Source organism: Cheilinus undulatus, linkage group 7, assembly GCF_018320785.1.
Source record: "Cheilinus undulatus linkage group 7, ASM1832078v1, whole genome shotgun sequence".
Lineage (NCBI taxonomy): Eukaryota > Metazoa > Chordata > Actinopteri > Labriformes > Labridae > Cheilinus > Cheilinus undulatus.
In genome coordinates this window covers 18,746,518-18,764,352 of record NC_054871.1, presented here as the reverse complement: position 1 = coordinate 18,764,352, position 17,835 = coordinate 18,746,518, and the positions used below count along the sequence as shown (strand labels likewise).

General features: G+C 38.4%; 1 protein-coding gene across 1 annotated transcript; it reads left to right on the top strand.

Moving 5' to 3' along the window:
* Positions 1-4,140: 4,140 nt before the first annotated feature.
* LOC121512376 (phosphatidylinositol 3-kinase regulatory subunit gamma-like) lies at positions 4,141-16,749 on the top strand. The gene is made up of 11 exons (XM_041791612.1): positions 4,141-4,594; positions 11,619-11,759; positions 12,137-12,242; positions 12,376-12,474; positions 13,925-14,105; positions 14,343-14,465; positions 14,638-14,780; positions 14,893-15,069; positions 15,709-15,780; positions 16,080-16,241; positions 16,409-16,749. Exons 1-11 carry the CDS (start codon positions 4,321-4,323, stop codon positions 16,596-16,598), a joined length of 1,668 nt encoding a protein of 555 aa, XP_041647546.1. The 5' UTR covers positions 4,141-4,320; the 3' UTR covers positions 16,599-16,749.
* The last annotated feature ends 1,086 nt before the right edge of the window (positions 16,750-17,835 follow it).

Below are 17,835 nucleotides of genomic sequence, written 5' to 3'. Positions count from 1 at the left end.
ACTGCCAGAGACACAATGTATCAAAAATAATTTAAGAACCATCTGCATGAGACATTCAAGTTTGATCTTTTTTTAAATGCGCAAAAGACAAAGATAAACAGAAGAGCAAATCAAAGAGTAAAGGGCGTGCACTTCTGGATGGCATGACCTCAGTAGAAAGAGATCAATGTGTAATGCATCAAAGATCTATGAATTAAAAGACTGGCCATACAGATAGAAAAGGACAGCTGAGTAAGCATGGAGATGACAGAATTTTATCCATATGTATGAAGTGCAGGCTATTTGGTAAAATTGAAAAAAACAAAACAGCAAAAGCATGGACAGCATGCATGTTTTTTTTCCCATTTGCTAACTAGTCACATTTTTGTTTAATTTTTAATGCATGGACCTAGTTTTTAAGAGGAGAAAATGTAACTATAAGATTACACAAGAAATAATTGTAACAAATAAAATAATATCAACAAACTGAATGCCTAAAATTTTCTACTGCAGGAAACGTGTCAAAATCAAAACACTCATCTGTAGGTCAAAAATCCAAAGGATGTGTCTGTCTTAAAATTGTGTCGGCTGGAATATTATGAAGGGTTGCGGTGCTGGGGGGCTGTGTCTGCTGTTTTGTCTACAGTGCCGTAACATTTTTTTTTAACCAGTTACTTCCACACCACTTCTTTCATTATGCTGATCTGTGAAGTGGAACGTAACGCTAGCGGAGTTGAGAGGTCAGGGGCTCCCGCTGCCTAGATACATACAGTCTAATATTAGAACATTTCCTTGATTTGTTAGCAGCATCTCTGCTGACTCCAGAGCACATGGCAACAAGCCGGCCAATAGGATTTCAGGAGACTGCTAAGCCCCTCTCTCTGTATAGCAACAGTGGCATCCTTCCCTTATTTATTTATATAGGAGGTTTTTTTTCCCACCGACTCATTCTCATGCTTCTGTCCCCCCACTGTGCAGCCGCACTGTGCTCTCAAACTGTGAAAAAGAGTTACGGTGCGAAGAGAGCTCCTACTCTTCTACCTTTGCATTTCATTTTCATGCATAAGCTCTATAATTTACATATTTTTCACAGACTTTTTTTTCCCTCTACATATATTTTTACACTTTTTCAATTCCTCAGCAGTTCAGTGATTTCTTCTTTCTTTTTTTTTTACTTGCATTGCATGGCTTTGCATGCAAAAGTAAATGCAAAGTGGGAAATGTCTTGGAAAAAGCTTGGTTTTCATGAGGACTTGAGATGTATCGTTGAAGTTAAAAGGAAATATGCTGAGAAACGACATCGTGGGAAAATGGGGCACTCTGAAGGGACATACAAGAACCAAATGGAGTGGATCTTTAAAAGATGGAGGACACGAAAGAGAGGCGGTACGGGATAGGAGGAGTGGGGGGGTGGAGGGACATAGGATGGCGTGAGGACCGAGGCCTGTGGTTGGTTTGATCTGAGCCACGTGTACGTCCGGCAACGTCTCTTTGCCGTTTCATGGATGTCGGTGAAATGTTGGCTTCCCTTGCTGCTCGGTCTCCTCTGCTGTCTTGGCCCAGGTAGGTGCGTACTGTCCCGTCCTACAGAGATTGCTGATGATGTGTCTTTTTTACAGGCTGTTATCCACACCAGAAGTTGCAATTGGGAAAGTTCCGTGCATGTCTAGTCTCCATATCTCTTCGTCATTCCCAACCTAGGAATAGGACGATGGAAAGTGTAGAGGCGATGGTAAAATATGGCGTACATCAACCGTCCCATTCGATAATGGTCCACGACAAAATTTCTTACCAAAACCAAAACCAATACAGATGACAGTCTTCATTACTTATAATAATACCTTTAGAATGATCATTTAAATTGTAGACTGACATTTCTATAAATGACTGGTTTCAATTGCTTAGCATTCTGTGAAAGTTAAGCACTGTTTGCGACATACGCAATGAGATTTTGGAGACCCCAGTTGCTTCTTACCAATTCTTCTCCTCATGGGTCCACAAACCCACTGATCATGCAACGGCCAAGTAAACATCAATTACTTTGTTGGGGTTTGATCATATTTACACAAACTAGATTTATCTAGTTAAAAACAAAAAATAACAAATATGTTGAATACATCCTAAAACTATTTTCAAGTAATACAAGAAAACGGACGTGTGATCGAGAATGAAGGACTCGATTTGAAATCTCACGACGTCTCTTTAGGAGCTGGACACAGCGTACAGTAAGTCAGAGCAGTGAAGACTTTACTGCTGCGCACTATTCAGATTATTTGATGGGGACGCCATTTCTAGGACTTCCATTGGTGATCCGCAATTTTCATTGCTCAGTAGATTAACTGAAGTTCTCATACTGCCATATGTTTTACAGAAATAATCCACAGTCTGGATTGTCTACCAACACCAATAAGTAAATTTTAGTTTCCCAATTATCTGTATTGCGAGTTATTTATTTGAAAAAAGAAAACTTAAAAGCCTTGGTCGTCTTTATGTCGCAGTAAGAGGGGGATAGCATTTTCTTGTACAAAAAAAAACAAAAACGTAAATTAACCATGTAAAATTAATTCTATTTAAATACATTTTGATTTGATTTAGGGGATTACCTTTACTCTCAATAGTTAGTCGATATCACAGCACTACATCCTTTCATAAAGGCATCTACTTGCACAGGCTATTGTAATATAATAATGCAATGACAACTAACAGAAGTTCATACATAGGTGACCTAACCATAGGCTTCACAAGTTCTTTACATCTGGTTTTAGGATTTGACCTTTAGTTGTTAATGTAAATAAAATATGTGGCACAGGCTTCCCAAAATCCAAAGAGCTATGAAATCAATGAAACCCAAGATCTAATTTACAAAACTTAGTCACTTCATTAATTTGGAAGATTTAATTAGACTGCATCAATGTATCGTGTCAACCATCAGACAGATATATTGGTTCTTCAGATGATGTTCTTGTAATGTTGTATCAGTCTATTAGAGCAAAAAGGGGTATTTCATTACCAATTAAACCTCTTATTTCTCAATTCTTGATGTCACTTGTTATAACACAGCTGACTCCTCGTTTCTTTTATCTAATATTGATGATTCCCCACATGTTCTTCAAAAAATAGTGAAATACATTTTTTAAATCAGTTTTTCATGGAATCTAGGCTTTGCTTGGTGTAACAAATGTCCGCATAGAGTTGGGGCACAAATCTGCTCCTCATGATCACAATCATTGATGTAGGGTAATATGTCAAGTTTTGGATAAGGGTATAGATATTATTAAAAACAGCTAAAATAACCACAGAAATTTCCATTAATTATTAACGAGGTAAAACTGACGGACAGGCATTGTTTCATGCAAAAGTAATTGAAAACCAATTGAAACGTATCATTGGTGTGGTTTAAAGTCTATTGTTTTATTTCCCTCTGATTTATTGTACATTTCCATTTTTCAATGCTTGGGGCAGTGAGGATTTGTTTCCGTTTCTTTAATGTAACCAGAATAATAAATTGATATTTGACATTCTATAAATGCCACAGAAATCTCAGGCCATCTTACAATGGTAACAACTGTCTTTGTCGTCTTCTTAAGCCGTTTCATGTGTAACAAAATTAGTAATCACACATTAAACAATTAAACATTGCAATGCAAAAAGTAGGCCAGTAACTACCACAATGGGCATAAAGTTTGTCATACAGTAGTATAATACATCAGGATGTAAAGACCAAATATAGCTAAATATATACATTTGTGAAAGAGTGCAGATTGTAACAGTATGACTAGAACACGTGCTATCATTGCATAACAGACTAAATTCACATTGTACAAAAGTGATTAATGCTCTCTGTCTCCTTTTTTGTTCTAGGTTTTCTACCATATGATGATGGAGGAAACAGAATGATGTGCTTCGGTCTCTCACCCTCCAGAGTGTTTACAGCTCACAACTACTGTTAAGATTTTCTTTGAAGCAGGCCCCTAGCTTTGGAGTAATCTTATATGGTTGTCACTGGTAGCTCCCAGGTATGAATCCCTTGGGGGAAATGACTTTTAAGCTAAACAGAGACAGATTATAGAAAACTTCTGCTGTGTGTATAAAATTAAAACCACAGAAACTACTGGCAATGTCACTTTTTCACTCCGTGATGAGGCTGACCCAGGGGTTCAGGTTCAGGAACACACTTTATCTCCACAACACAGGGCAGCCGTGAAGTCCTTACAATCAGCCTCTCGGTCTTTAGACATGAGTGTGAGCTGATAGTATGCGTTCAACAGCATCCTGGCATCCACCATCCTGCTGCTTCACCTCAATAAAACCTAGTGGGACTATTCAGTGCGAGTTGTGAAAATGGCGAAGGAGGGTTTCCAGCTCAGAGCTTATGACAGCGAAGACCGTGCTGAGGACACCGAGCTGCAGCCAGCTGATTTCCCAACATCATCACTAGCATCCCTCCATCTCAGGGATGATGATGTGGTCAGCCACAAGGGCACCAACCATATGGTTGATAATCCTGAGCCCCACTCTGTATTCCCTGTTACGATGTCACCACCACTCAACCAATCACAACTAGGGAAGGATGCATCAATTGATACTAGGCCTGAGCCTACATCAGCAGCACAAGGTAAGATTTTAGATACTCTCAAGCATCAGTACGGCTATAATTTTGATAATAGTCATTGTGAAATTTGGTAGAAATTATATAGAAACTATTTTGGTACAATATCCCAGCCAGTGTTAATTTTGGCAGCTATTTTTAGTTTTAGTCTTAGTTTTAGTCTTAAAATGAAATGCATTTTAGTTTTAGTCACATTTTAGTCATTTCTATCTTTTTTAGTCTTAGTCTAGTTTTTTTTATGGAAAAAAGGCTGCTGACGAATATTTTTAGTCATGGTTTTAGTCGATGAAATTAACGCTGACCCCAGCCATATAGTGCTGAATTTGACATCGGTTTGAAAAATCAGACAGTCCCTTCCCTTATAAATCTGATTTACAGTAATGACATGGCTTTCACATTATTAGAAATAAACAGTCATTATATCACATTTGAAATGTAATCACAACATATACTCCTCATTCACTTTTTTATGTACCTCTGTACATCAGCTGATGAATGCAAATATCTAATTGGCCAGTGACATAGCAGTAGCCAATACGTTTAGGCATGCACACATGGTCAAGACAATCTGCTGAAGTTCAGACTGAGCATTAGAATGGGGAAGAAAGGTGATTTAAGGGACTTTAATCTTGCCTTGGTTGCTGATGGTATGGATGGATTTCATGATGTTTTCACCAAATTCTGACCCTACCATTCCGATATTGCAGCACAAATCGAGTCATCTGAGAAGTAACGTTTTCCCAGTCCTCTATTATTAATTTTTTTGAGCCTGTGTGATATGCATCTTCAATTTCCTGTTCTTGGCTAAAAGGATCAGCTTCCGGTGTGGTCCTCTGTTGCTGTAGCCCATCTGCTTCAAGGCTTGATCTGTTGTTCATTCAGATATGCTCTTCAGCATACTTTGGCTGTGATGAATGATTATTTGAGTAATTGTTGCCTTTCTAGCATTTTGAACCATTCTGGTCATTAATCAACAAGGCATTTTCACTCAGATAACTGCTGCTCACTAGATATTTCCTCTTTTTCTCACCATTCTCTATAAACCCTAGAGATGGTTGTACATGAAAAATTCAGTAAATCTGCAGTTTATGAAATACTTTGATCAGGCCATCTGTGCAAATCAACCATGGCACATTTACAGCCATCTGAAGCACCTTTATAACCCACTCTGATCCTCAGTTTGAACTTTAGCAGATCATCTTGATCATGTCTACATGACTAAATACATTGGTTGCTGCCTAATGATTGGCTGATTAGATGTCTGTGTTCATGAGCACTTCAACAGGTGTATTGTATAAATAAATTGCTGAGTGTTTATATCAATTAAGAAAAAAGCAGCACATCTTGAAGCTGTAACTGCTAAAAGTTTTTACTCACTGATAAGTTTGCTGTTTATTTTTAAGATAAATCAACCAAGGGCTGCTGCAAAAAGAAAATGCTTTTCAGTATTGATAAATCTGCTAGGCATAATTTATGTTGGGATGAAAAAAATTTAAATCAGCATTTAAAATAAAGGGATTTTAAAAAATCCCTGAGTTTCAATGAACCTAAAATCTTGAATATAAGGTGTTGTGGGTTACAAGCCACAGTCTGTTTTTGGAATCTTCCTGGGAGAAAAAGGTATAAACCTTCCTCCTGCGTGATGATCTCAATTTCATTCAGCAAAGTCCACAATGAGTAGTTTCTGAGCAGTTGTGTCGCTCTTTCAGTACCATCTGTTTTTGCTGTATGAGACTAGTATATCTTCAATTAACAGTATGGTAGCTGAGCTCTCAGCCTCTGGTAATAGTTGTGAGACACACTCACAGTCATGAGTTGCTCTGTCTTTCCATGCCTGTCATTTGTAGTCTTTAACTGAGGAGTGTTTTCTGTAAGACTGCTTTATATGGATAAAAAAATCATATCACAATTTTTTATGAAAGAATATCAAAAAACAAAGGTATCTGTCATTACAAAAAGGTTAAAAGGCCTTTAATAAACTCCATGCTCTCACCAAAGAGCTTTGTCTTTTTTACCAATACTATGCTCTTCAGTCCCATGTTTTTCATACATTATTTTTACGGCTGGATCCCAATCTCAATCTTGACATGTCTCTTTTTCATTTAGATTTTTAATGCATTTTGCTAAAGGTACTAACCAAAATAAAATAGCTTATTTTTAATATTATTCTTTAAAATTGACAAATACTGAGTTTAAAAGCAAACTCTATTGTTTATCTTTTTCCTCTGCAACAACCTTTTGGTCAATGTGTGAAATATTGAAATATTTGCAAATTACAGTTGGCATCTCCAGGTAAGGGAGGGTCTGAAGGTCTTTCCCCAAATAATTTAACCGAACCATTTAATCTCTCTGCATTTACCACAATAAAATTATAATTTTATTGTGTGGCCTCTTGTTTTTTTTAATCTATTTTAGTGTTCATCAAGCATTTTTACACAGTTGTATATACTTTGTAACATTGTAAAATGTTGATTCTATGCAGAATTCTTACAGCTGTAGCTGTATAAAAGTAGCTGTTCATATTCAGTTTTGTGTGACAGAGTTACATTAGCTTTGTTTGGACCATTAAGAATGACAAAATGAGCTAATTTAAACAGCTCAAAACGGGATCCATTTTAGTGATGTGTTTTCATACAATGAAAAAGTAATTGTTTACTTTGTTTATTAACTGGGCCGATGATGTTAGTGTCCCACGCCTGTCTGCTGCACACTGAATAATAATAAAGAAATAAATGGATGGAAATCAATGATTATACTGTCTTAAACATTTTTAAATAATAACAGAGGTCCACACCTTGCAGTCATCATTGCCTCCCTCCATAAAAACAGACTCCAATATCATAAAGTTTTGCTCATTATTCTGTTGTCCTGACAGGTTAAGACTCCAGTAGAGAGGTGAAGATGCCTGTTAATATATTGGTAAAACAATGAAAGACCCAAATAATATTAGCTGTAACACTTGCAAAAACAAGACTAGATATGCCTCTGCCACACTCTCTGTGATAGATGATTGCACAGTGGAGAGTGCAGTGCTGACTGTAATGTGTCTCGTCCCTCACTTGAGATTGTCAAGACCGACATAGACACAAACACTTAAAGGAATCATGGTGTCCATGTCTACCTATCTATCTATCTATAATTATTTATGTATGAATGACAGGGTTGGAAATTAACTTTTTTGCCTTCCTGCCACTTCAGGAGTAACTTTAGGACTATATCATACCAGTCTAAAAGGCCTCCCCACATGAAAATGAGTCTGACATCTTAAAGATTTAACAAATTAATAACCAAATAATTATTTAAGAAACAGTTTATTGTAACATATAACATACACTATATTGCCAAAAGTATTTGCTCACCTGCCTTGACTTGCATATGAACTTAATTGATATCCCATTCTTAAACAATAGGGTTTAATATGACGTTCATCCACTCTGCAGCTGTAACAGCTTCAACTCTTCTGGGAAGGCTTTCCACAAGGTTTAAAAGTGTGTTTATGGGAATTTTTGACCATTTCTCCAGAAGTGCATTTGTGAGGTCACACACTGATGTTAGAATAAAAGGCCTGGCTCTCAGTCTCTGCTCTAATTCATCCCAAAGGTGTTCTATTGGGTTGAGGTCAGGACTCTGTGCAGGCCAGTCAAGTTCATCAACACCAAACTTTGTCACTCCAGAGAACGTGTCTCCATTGCTCTAGAGTCCAGTGGTGGTGTGCTTTACACCACTGCATCTGACGCTTTGCATTGCACTTGGTGATGTATGGCTTGGATGCAGCTGCTCAGCCATGGAAACCCATTCCACGAAGCTCTCTACACACTGTTCTTGAGCTCTGAAGGCCACATGAAGTTTGGAGGTCTGTAGTGATTGACTGCAGAAAGTTGGCAACCTCTGCGAACTATGCGACTCAGCATCTGCTGACACCACGCCATCATTTTACGTGACCTACCACTTTCTGGTTGAGTTGCTGTTGTTCCTAAACGCTTTCACTTTGTTATAATACCAGTAACAGCTGACTGTGGAATATTTAGGAGCGAGGAAATTTCACGACTGGACTTGTTGCACAGGTGGTATCCTATCACAATACCACGCTGGAATTCACTGAGCTCCTGAGAGCGACCCATTCTTTCACAAATGATTGTAGAAACAGTCTGCATGCCTAGGTGCTTGATTTTATACACCTGTGGCCATGGAAGTGATTGGAACACCTGATTTTAATTATTTGTATGGGTAAGTGAATACTTTTGGCATTATAGTGTATTTATAATAGGTAAGATTATGTATTTTGGTAAATGTTTTTATAACAAAATCTGTCTCTCCTCCACTGACTTTATCTACTCATTTTCTCTCTCTTCACTATTATTATCCACACACATCGCATGTTTCTGCCTCCTCCTGTTGTCTCTATGCCTATGTGATCTTTGTCAATACTCCTACATTTATAAAGTTTGAAGAGTTTCTGTCATAATCTGCATGTGGACGAGGTTTATTTAAGAGTGTAAATAATGATCACAAATAGACAAAAGACAAAAGGGTCGTCCGCCAGTTCACTGATCTTGGATGAATGAATTTGAAAATGATAAAATGATCATCAGGTGACCTGCGGATTGGCTGCTCAGTCTGTATAGAAGCCGAGCTGATTCCCTTACACCTGTCCCCACACACCTGTGAGGGGCTGTACGTATTTCTGCCTGCTGTGGTGAGAAGATCAAGAGGGAGTTGGTGCGGACATGAGCTCAACTGTCGCTGATTTTAACCACGTTTCCCACCGGTTTGTCAGTTTGCAGGGGGCATCGGTTCGTATACAACTTTAGAGGATAAGTCAGTTGCATTACAAAACTCTCCCTCATGATACTGAGTCAAAGCATCCAAGCAACACGTGGCCGCAGCTCTGACACGGGGAGGAGGAGGTGGGGCTCTTTGCTCAGTGAGCCTACTCAGTTCTGGTTATAAAGTCAAACGGAACAAGCAGAAAACCAGTACTCAGAAATTACATGCATTCTAGATGAATAACATAGGGCTATTTAGTTTGTTTATTTAAAGGGACTACGTATAACCCTGCTCTATAGGAAAGGTATCCTTAAATGACTTCTGTTGTGATCTGGCGCTATGTAGAAAATACAATTAAATGAAAATTAACTCAACCTTCAAGGGGGTGGGGGGTGACTTTGGGGGGTGGGGCGCCCTCCTAATATAATGGCACAGAAACACTGCACTACTCTATCAGTTTTTTAATGCATGATTATGACCTTACAGGGAAGAAAAGCAGTTAAAAAGTGTTGCCAAATTCCACTATCTAGTCATTGCCAGTATTCCAGTACAGTCTGAGCAGTGGAGCTGCTGATTGTTATACACAAAAAAATTCAGTCGCATTAGATGTCATGCAGTGTGTGACAGGGGCAGCTGAACACACCTGCGGTAATGACACTGCATGTTTCTTGTATACAAGTCATCCCAGTATATACGCCACAGCCAACTTTTCAGACAAAAAAAATATAGGTATTAAAAGTGCAGCTTATATGATAGATTGAGTGGTGTCTTCAAAGCATTTGCCTGTCCTTGTTTTATTGCAAGAATCAGGAATGACATAAAAAGGCAGACAATGAACATAATCTTAAGAGGCAGAAGCAAGCAAATATCTGACGTAAATAAATAGCTCTTATGAGTTTCACAAAAGAATTAGCATCATTTATCTTCTGATCAATTGACAGACCAATCATTGCATCCCTTTACCGATTAATTGTAGTGTTTAAAACACAAGAAATTTCAAAAGTTCCCCGTATTTACTTTGCTAAAGTCTGCGACACCGACTTCAACACTTGTTACCAACAGTTTACAAACCAGCATTATTCATTTTGTTTTCCCAAATGTTTATTTTTCCTTTAAGATTATTTTTGAGCATTTTTCCCTTATTAGATAGGACAGCTGAAGAAAGAGGAAATGTGGGGAGAGAGTGGGGGAAGACATACAATAAACATGCGCCAAGACTGGGAGTTGATCCTGCCACCAGTGTGTTCAGGAACCACAGCCTCAGCACATAGCCATCTGCTCTACCAAGTGAGCTAAGCTGGAGCCCATATTTGCTTAATTGTTTAGAGTTTTGGTTTTCTCTTGAGAAACTTGAAGCAAGGTAGGTTTTAAGTATTTGCTTCGCTAACTTCTTAACTTATTATTTAAACGGTTGCAGATTGATTTTCTGTTCACTTTGTTCTAGAATCCCCCCCCAAACTCCAAGAAAAGCTGTGACTTTTGGTAGTGTTTTTTTAGCAGGAAACTTCTGAAAAAGCAACGTGGTGTTAGTGCAACATGGGTTAATGAGTTTACTCTCTCTCTCATTTTACAACAACATGTGTATGATTCCTTCAGCATACAGCTCCTTCTGCAGCAGTGATTTAATGCATCTGCAGGCATACCATCACAAGTGCTGAAGGGATGATTTACATCAACTGCTAACAGCACCCCCCCAACACACACATACACACACACACACCATACTGTATAATGGTAAATGTGTGGATAGCCACTGACTGGTAAACAGTAACAACCCACACAGATGTAATGCTTTTACGAAATGCCTAACGAACAGGATCCCACCTTCCCTGCTTCCCATTATTAACACATACAGAGCCAATAAACACAAACAAACAGTGGCACATCAGCTCCAGTCCTTTGGGCCAACATGGTATCTCACTGCAGACAGCTGTTGTTTGTTTGGCAAGATGAGGCATGGCGAGAAGAGGCAAGGCAAGGCGAGGTCGAGCACTGAGCAGGGCAGAGTCTGGGTGAGTGTGCCTGATCATTGAGGAGTGTCCGTTCTGGTATTTTAGGCAGTCAGACAGTGTCACCTGTCAGCAGACTAGTCTGGACAGAATCTCCCACATGGTGCAAGACGAAGCAACACAACCATATCACCCTCTGGAGTCCTTGTCATAGGTCCAGCAGTGCATGAGCAGCCACAAAGTGCAGATAGCCACACACAGGCTGGCTTCTTCTAACATCAGAAGTAACACTTGCTGTACGGTTGATATTGCAGAGTTGTTGGAGACGAAGATGGGTCAAAACGACAGCGGGGCTCAGTCTTGTTCCCTGACAGCATTCCTGCAGGATCTTTCCTCTCCAGTTGATCATGATGATGTGTTTCCTGTCCCAAGAACTAACTTCGCCAAGGAAGGAGGTACTTGCCAGAATATCTCTTCTTTGCTTGTCATAGGCGTTTTAAATTTCTCAGCATATGATCACCTCTTCCCCAAAACAATTTAAAATTCACAATAATTCAATTTTTTTTCTCTTTATTTCTTACAATTTCTGGTTTAGACATTTTCTAAAATTCCTCTCTAGGCCTAAACATAACTTGTAGTTATTCAGTTTGAAGATAGTTAAATAATAAAAAAGGAAGTAACAGGACGAGGAGCCTTTAATGGCTCATTTTAAAAGGAAATGTGTTTTATACCTTGTTTTAGAGACAAAAAAAAGAGACTATCTGCATTCTGTATCCTAATCCTGATAAAACTCTGTATTTGTATTCAGATGTTGTGTTTCCTTTGTGTTCAGACCTTCAATCTAAGAACAAAATAACCAAAGCCATGGCAGCATGTGGGTGCAACTCTGATGACAATCATCTTTCAGAGGCAGATTGGTACTGGGGGAATATCTCAAGGTATGGAATATTTTCATACAAACTTTGTATAATTTGTTGTACTCCTACAGTTATAATACAAGTATTGGTGGGTAGTTATTTACCTAAAGCTTGCACATAGTGTGCTGAAATTTAGTGTACTGTGGTTGTACAGGGAGGAAGTAAATGAGATGATGAGAAACACTCCTGATGGGACATTCCTGGTTCGAGATGCTTCTAGCAAGGTGAAAGGGGAATACACTCTCACACTAAGGTAAACTGCATTTGAGCCGTAAGAGCTGTAACTGTAGCTGATGCATATCTCATTTTTTTCCATCAGGATTTTGGATAATTACTGTTTAGTTTACCTGGTAGATAGTTTACTTTACTTCATTTTGGCCAGTATAAAATGTTAGGGGCAGCATAGTCTAAAGTTCTGTAGAGGTCATGAAGTGTTTTGGTTTTTGATCTAATAACATAAAATTGATTTTAAGCATTATCTGCCAAAAATGAAAGCATGTGGACCGAGGTTAGACTAAGGGTTACTTAAATTGTATTCAAGATGTTCCGCTTCTGACCTCAGTCGTCAGAAATAAATAATCTTGTCTGTACAGTATGAGCCTCTGCTGTTTTCCCAGTAATCCATATCATAATGTCTAAAGCTCTTATTTTTTGTAATTGTAATTAGTGCTGTCTACACAAACCGTCTCGGACCTGGCTCCTATTAAATAAGCATATCTGTGACCCCAAGCTTTCTTTAACCTTAAAGTCTGAAATTTCCAATCTGCAGATGCAGGTCAATAGACTGCCTACTGAGCGTATGTATTAACTGGAGTGAGAGATGAAACAGTTTTAATGTTGGCAACCATGTATCAGTATGGGAAGAGCAGTAGATGTGAGATGAAAAAACGCTTCCCAATACTGGTGAATTCTAATAAGAAAAACATTTTATAATATATATGCAAAATTAATCAAGTACTGATTCCTTTAAGTAAAACTGACAGACTGCTCTAGTATGAATTTAGAATAAATTTATCTTGTATAGCAACACTTGTGCAAGAACTCTCCAAAGCTAATTACATGTCTGAATCACACACAAGGCATGCAAAAATTACCATTAGTAACAAAGTAGACAATTGTCATTCAAACCTTTCCAATCCCCATTAGGCCTTGGGTATCAGCAAATACAAAAATGTCATCCTACCAGTGTTCAAAAATTAGCCTTGGATCCTTAACGATTTTTTTTTGTGTTGTATTTTGCTGTGCTACCACCATGCCTAGATTCACTGGCCTGCAGAAATTACAAGTAGCCGCAGAACTTTTTGGCATAGTAGGTGTGAAATACCTTCAAACAGATGACTCTGAAGCTCTCTCCCTGAAGCCAGCAGAGCCCCCTTCTTGTTCGTCAGAGCAAAAAGCCTCTCAGTGCACTCGATGATGCATGGAACAGCACGTAGACACAAAAAATAAACACACACATGAAAATAAATATATATCATCCAAAGTTCTACCTCATTCTCAAAATACCTGATCAATCTATGCCAGTCTTTACTAGTCCAGTATCTGACATCAGTTGCAAAAATGTGCATCTCTCTAACAAAGACATGCCTTTGACAAGAAGAATCTTTAAATAGTATAAGACCTTAGGGGTGGAAATCTCTTTCTGTGTGCTTTTAATGCAGTTTAGGCAGCTTTGCTCAACAGTTATGCTTTGACTTTTACAGAAAAGATGGAACAAACAGACTGATAAAGATCTTCCATCTGGGGGGAAAGTATGGTTTCTCTGAGCCACTGGCCTTTCCGTCTGTGGTAGACCTGATTCAGTATTACCAGAACAAGTCTCTGGCCCAGTACAACTCTAAACTGGACACAAGGCTTCTCTACCCCTTATCCAGATACCAGCAGGTAGGTAGATGAGGCCTCAAGCTATATAATTTCGCTATAAAGTACAGAAAGAGAGATCTTATTTAATCTAAGTTCACTGTTTTTGTTGAGAATGTAATCGAATATTCTTTAAAATATGTAGTGTATAAATATTAGAGATAACATGGCACATACAACTTGGACAAAACTTAATGCCTTATTGGATTTTAAAAAGGTAAACAGTTATAAATATTCACTGAACTCTCATTTTTAATGCAGCAGGTTGTGATGGAAATTGACATTGATGCAGTTGGAGAACAACTGAGAATACTTCAGGATCAATACAAAGAGAAGAGCAAAGAATATGACCATCTGTTTGAGAAGTTTAACCAAACATCCCAGGTACAAAAAAATCTGTATTGTAAAAACTTTTTTACCACAACAATCAGTGTTTTATTGGTTCTAAATGCAATGTTTTAGGCAAATGTGTTCATTCTTACAATCACCACAACAAAGCCTTATCTGTTAGGCCCTGAATGAAATAGTTAGGATGCTTTCTGTCCTCCTTTCACAGGAACTGCAAAGCAAGCGGACAGCCATAGAGGCTTTCAGTGAAATCATTCGGATCTTTGAGGAGGAGTGTGAGACTCAGGAGCGCTACAGCAAAGAATACGTTGATATGTATCTTACATTAGACGGCAGTACAGAGACTGACAAGTATGCTTCTAAATACCAACCCCCTCTGTTTAGTCACTGAATATGGTCACAACAAACAAGTAGAATGAACGTTTGCTGAAGTTCTCTCCGTTTTCCTTCTCCCTACAACAAGAATTCATAACAATTCAGATGATCTGCAGTCCAGGGTGGAGGAGATCCACAGCAGCAAGAAGAGGTTAGAGGAGGAGCTGAGGATGAAGGCGCTGGCTCACATGGAGGTAGACAAAAAGATGAACAGACTGAAGCCAGACCTTGTGCAGCTCAGGAAGATCAGAGATCAATACCTTCTGTAAGTCCAACCCTCAGGATCTTTTGTGGTCTAAATTTCATGATGGAATAAGGTTTTGTGTACTTTGATTTTCTGTGATTTGATTGCGACAGCACATGCTAATCTTTGTCAGTCCAAAAAGCTACAAGTGAAAACCCATTTAAAAATCGAATAATAAACAAATGTAAAATAAGTACATAATACTCCATCATGCAATGCTTCACAACATACAAATGATACAGATGTTTTGTTACACCACAAAAAACAAACAAACAAAAATCAGCTACTCTATCCAGGTAGCAAACCTGTGAATCTTACTATGCTTCATGGGAGGCTTTATCATGAGCCTGATCATGATGGAAAACTGTGTTTTAGCTGACTGATGTTCTTTTTTTTCTCCTCAGTTAACTTGTGAGGATCCATTTAAAACATAAAAATATTAAATCCACACTCTAGCCTTTTCCCTTTCACAGCCAATGTCTTATATTTCAAAATTCAGAGGGCTTGCTGTTATCTTTTTAGAAAAGCCCTTTCTGTTCAGCCAATTTTTTGTTGCAACACAATGAAACAGAAGCACTGGTAGCTACCATTTTGGGTTATGTTTTACATGTTCCATGTCTTCTTCCTTTTTTTTCTAAATATGTTGTGTCCATGTTTCAGATGGCTCACACAGCAAGGAACTAAACAGAGCCAGATCAATGAGTGGCTTGGTCTCAAGAATGAAGAGGAAGAGTGAGTTTTCTAATTCATCAAAGTAAACTGAAAATTGTAGTATTTTTTAGTTAACAGAGAAAAATGTAAAAGATCTTCTGCTATTCATTACTTACACTGCTTGCTTTTGCCAATTGCTAAACCTTAAAACATGGCCCATATATGTGGTCAAGAAATGTTTTGTATGTGATAAATGTAAAAAATCAAATATGTGACAAATATGTGAAGGATGCCTTCCATGCACCAACAGTCATAGGTTTTATCATTTCAAAATAAGCCAAAAACCTGACTAACCCAGACCCTCACCAAAATATCTCTAGTCCATACACCCTGGCAGATGAAAGCCACCAGGAGGAGAGGAGCTGGTATGTTGGTGGTATGAGACGAAAAGAAGCAGAAGAACTGCTCCGGGGGAAGAGAGACGGGACCTTCCTTATCAGAGACAGCCAGACTCAGAGAGGCTCTTTTGCCTGCTCTGTTGTGTGAGTACCATCAGATACTTTATGTTTTTAAATAACTATCTGACATCATCTCCCCTTTCTGATACTAGTATGCTTATTCATTTTAGAAAAACTATATCCTGATTGCTCTATCTTTTGTTGAAAATGATAACTATGCAGATAACATGACAAGCTTTCTTCTAATGCAGTGTTGATGGGGATGTGAAGCACTGTGTGATCTACAGGACGTCAACTGGGTATGGCTTTGCTGAGCCCTACAACCTCTACTCTTCGCTGAGAGAGCTGGTCCTCCACTACCGACACACATCCCTGATCCAGCACAACCAGCAGCTGAATGTAACACTGGCCTGGCCCGCTCTCAGCCAGCAGCCCAGCTGAGACACACCAGCACGCCACTCTAATGGCGCTTACCCAAAGCTTCACCGTATAAGCACTGAGGACGCACCAATATGGACACTGTTACCTGGTTCTTACAGAGTACCGGTTAGTGTTGTCACCTTACAAGAATCTTAAGAAACAACTTCAGTAATCAGACTTTGGTTTCTACAAATCCTGAACTGGTGAGATGCAACAGCATCCACAAAAACATTACCAAAAAAAACATTCTGTTAATTTTCAGAGTAGTTTTTAGGTTAATTCATTGTCAGTTTTGTTCATTTAATACATGGCATAACATTCTCAGCAAAGTTGGATGGGCACACTCAAAACCCAGACCGCCTTCTCAGTACTACAGTAAATCCTCCTTTATTTGGATGAAGTTCTTTATGTTTACAGAACTCAGCACTGAAAATTTTACAAGAAGTTCAGAAATAGTAATAGAATATAGGCACACTAAAGCTAGTGTCAGTAAGTGCCCCATTACTGTGCTGCTATATAGGTAACAAAAAAATCCTACGTGTTAGTGGTTTAAAATACAAGGGTAACACAAACCATGGCCATCTAGCTTTTACTTAACAGATATCAAACCTTTTCAGGACAACAGTCAGCCCTAAGAGCTATAAAGCACCTTTGTTGGGGAATAACAAGTAAATTAATTACCTAGTGTACAGAGACTGATGGAACTTTTCCATTTATCCACAAAGTCAGTGTTTTGTCTCAACTGTTTCTCGGAAGAAACAAGCTCAAGATTTAACAGTTCAAACCTTAATTCATATTTGAGATTGGGCTTCATATAGCAACAAATTCATGGTCCATGTATGTGGGGAATCTTGCCCCAAACATTTCTTAAACGTTTTTTCCAAATGTTGCCAATTAAAGGTCTGTATCATGCTGTGAATTGGAAGAGACACTGTGCTCTAACATACTCTCATTCTTCAGCTATGAAAAAAAGTGAATACTTTAATTTTAGATTATACATATAGTATAATCCTTTGGTGCAGTTGTGGCTCATAAGGTGCTTTTAGGAAACTGAACTCAGGATGGGACTCTGCACTACCTAGGACATGTCAACTATGGCTTGTGTCCAAGCTATAGAGACACACAAGCACTTTAAAAGAAAATGACCAGAATATATACAAACACAAAGAGGAGAGAGAGAATGCTTGTTAGACCAATTTTACATATCGATGCCATTGGCAAGAAAGAAATTTGATAGAAAATGTATTTTCTTACTGGT

Excerpts from the sequence above, each read along its gene's own strand:
- LOC121512376 (XM_041791612.1), top strand. The coding sequence starts at position 4,321 with ATGGCGAAGGAGGGTTTCCAGCTCAGAGCTTATGACAGCGAAGACCGT. Across the intron at positions 4,595-11,618 it reads GCCTACATCAGCAGCACAAG|AGTTGTTGGAGACGAAGATG; the intron begins GTAAGATTTTAG and ends TTGATATTGCAG. Across the intron at positions 12,475-13,924 it reads GAATACACTCTCACACTAAG|AAAAGATGGAACAAACAGAC; the intron begins GTAAACTGCATT and ends TGACTTTTACAG.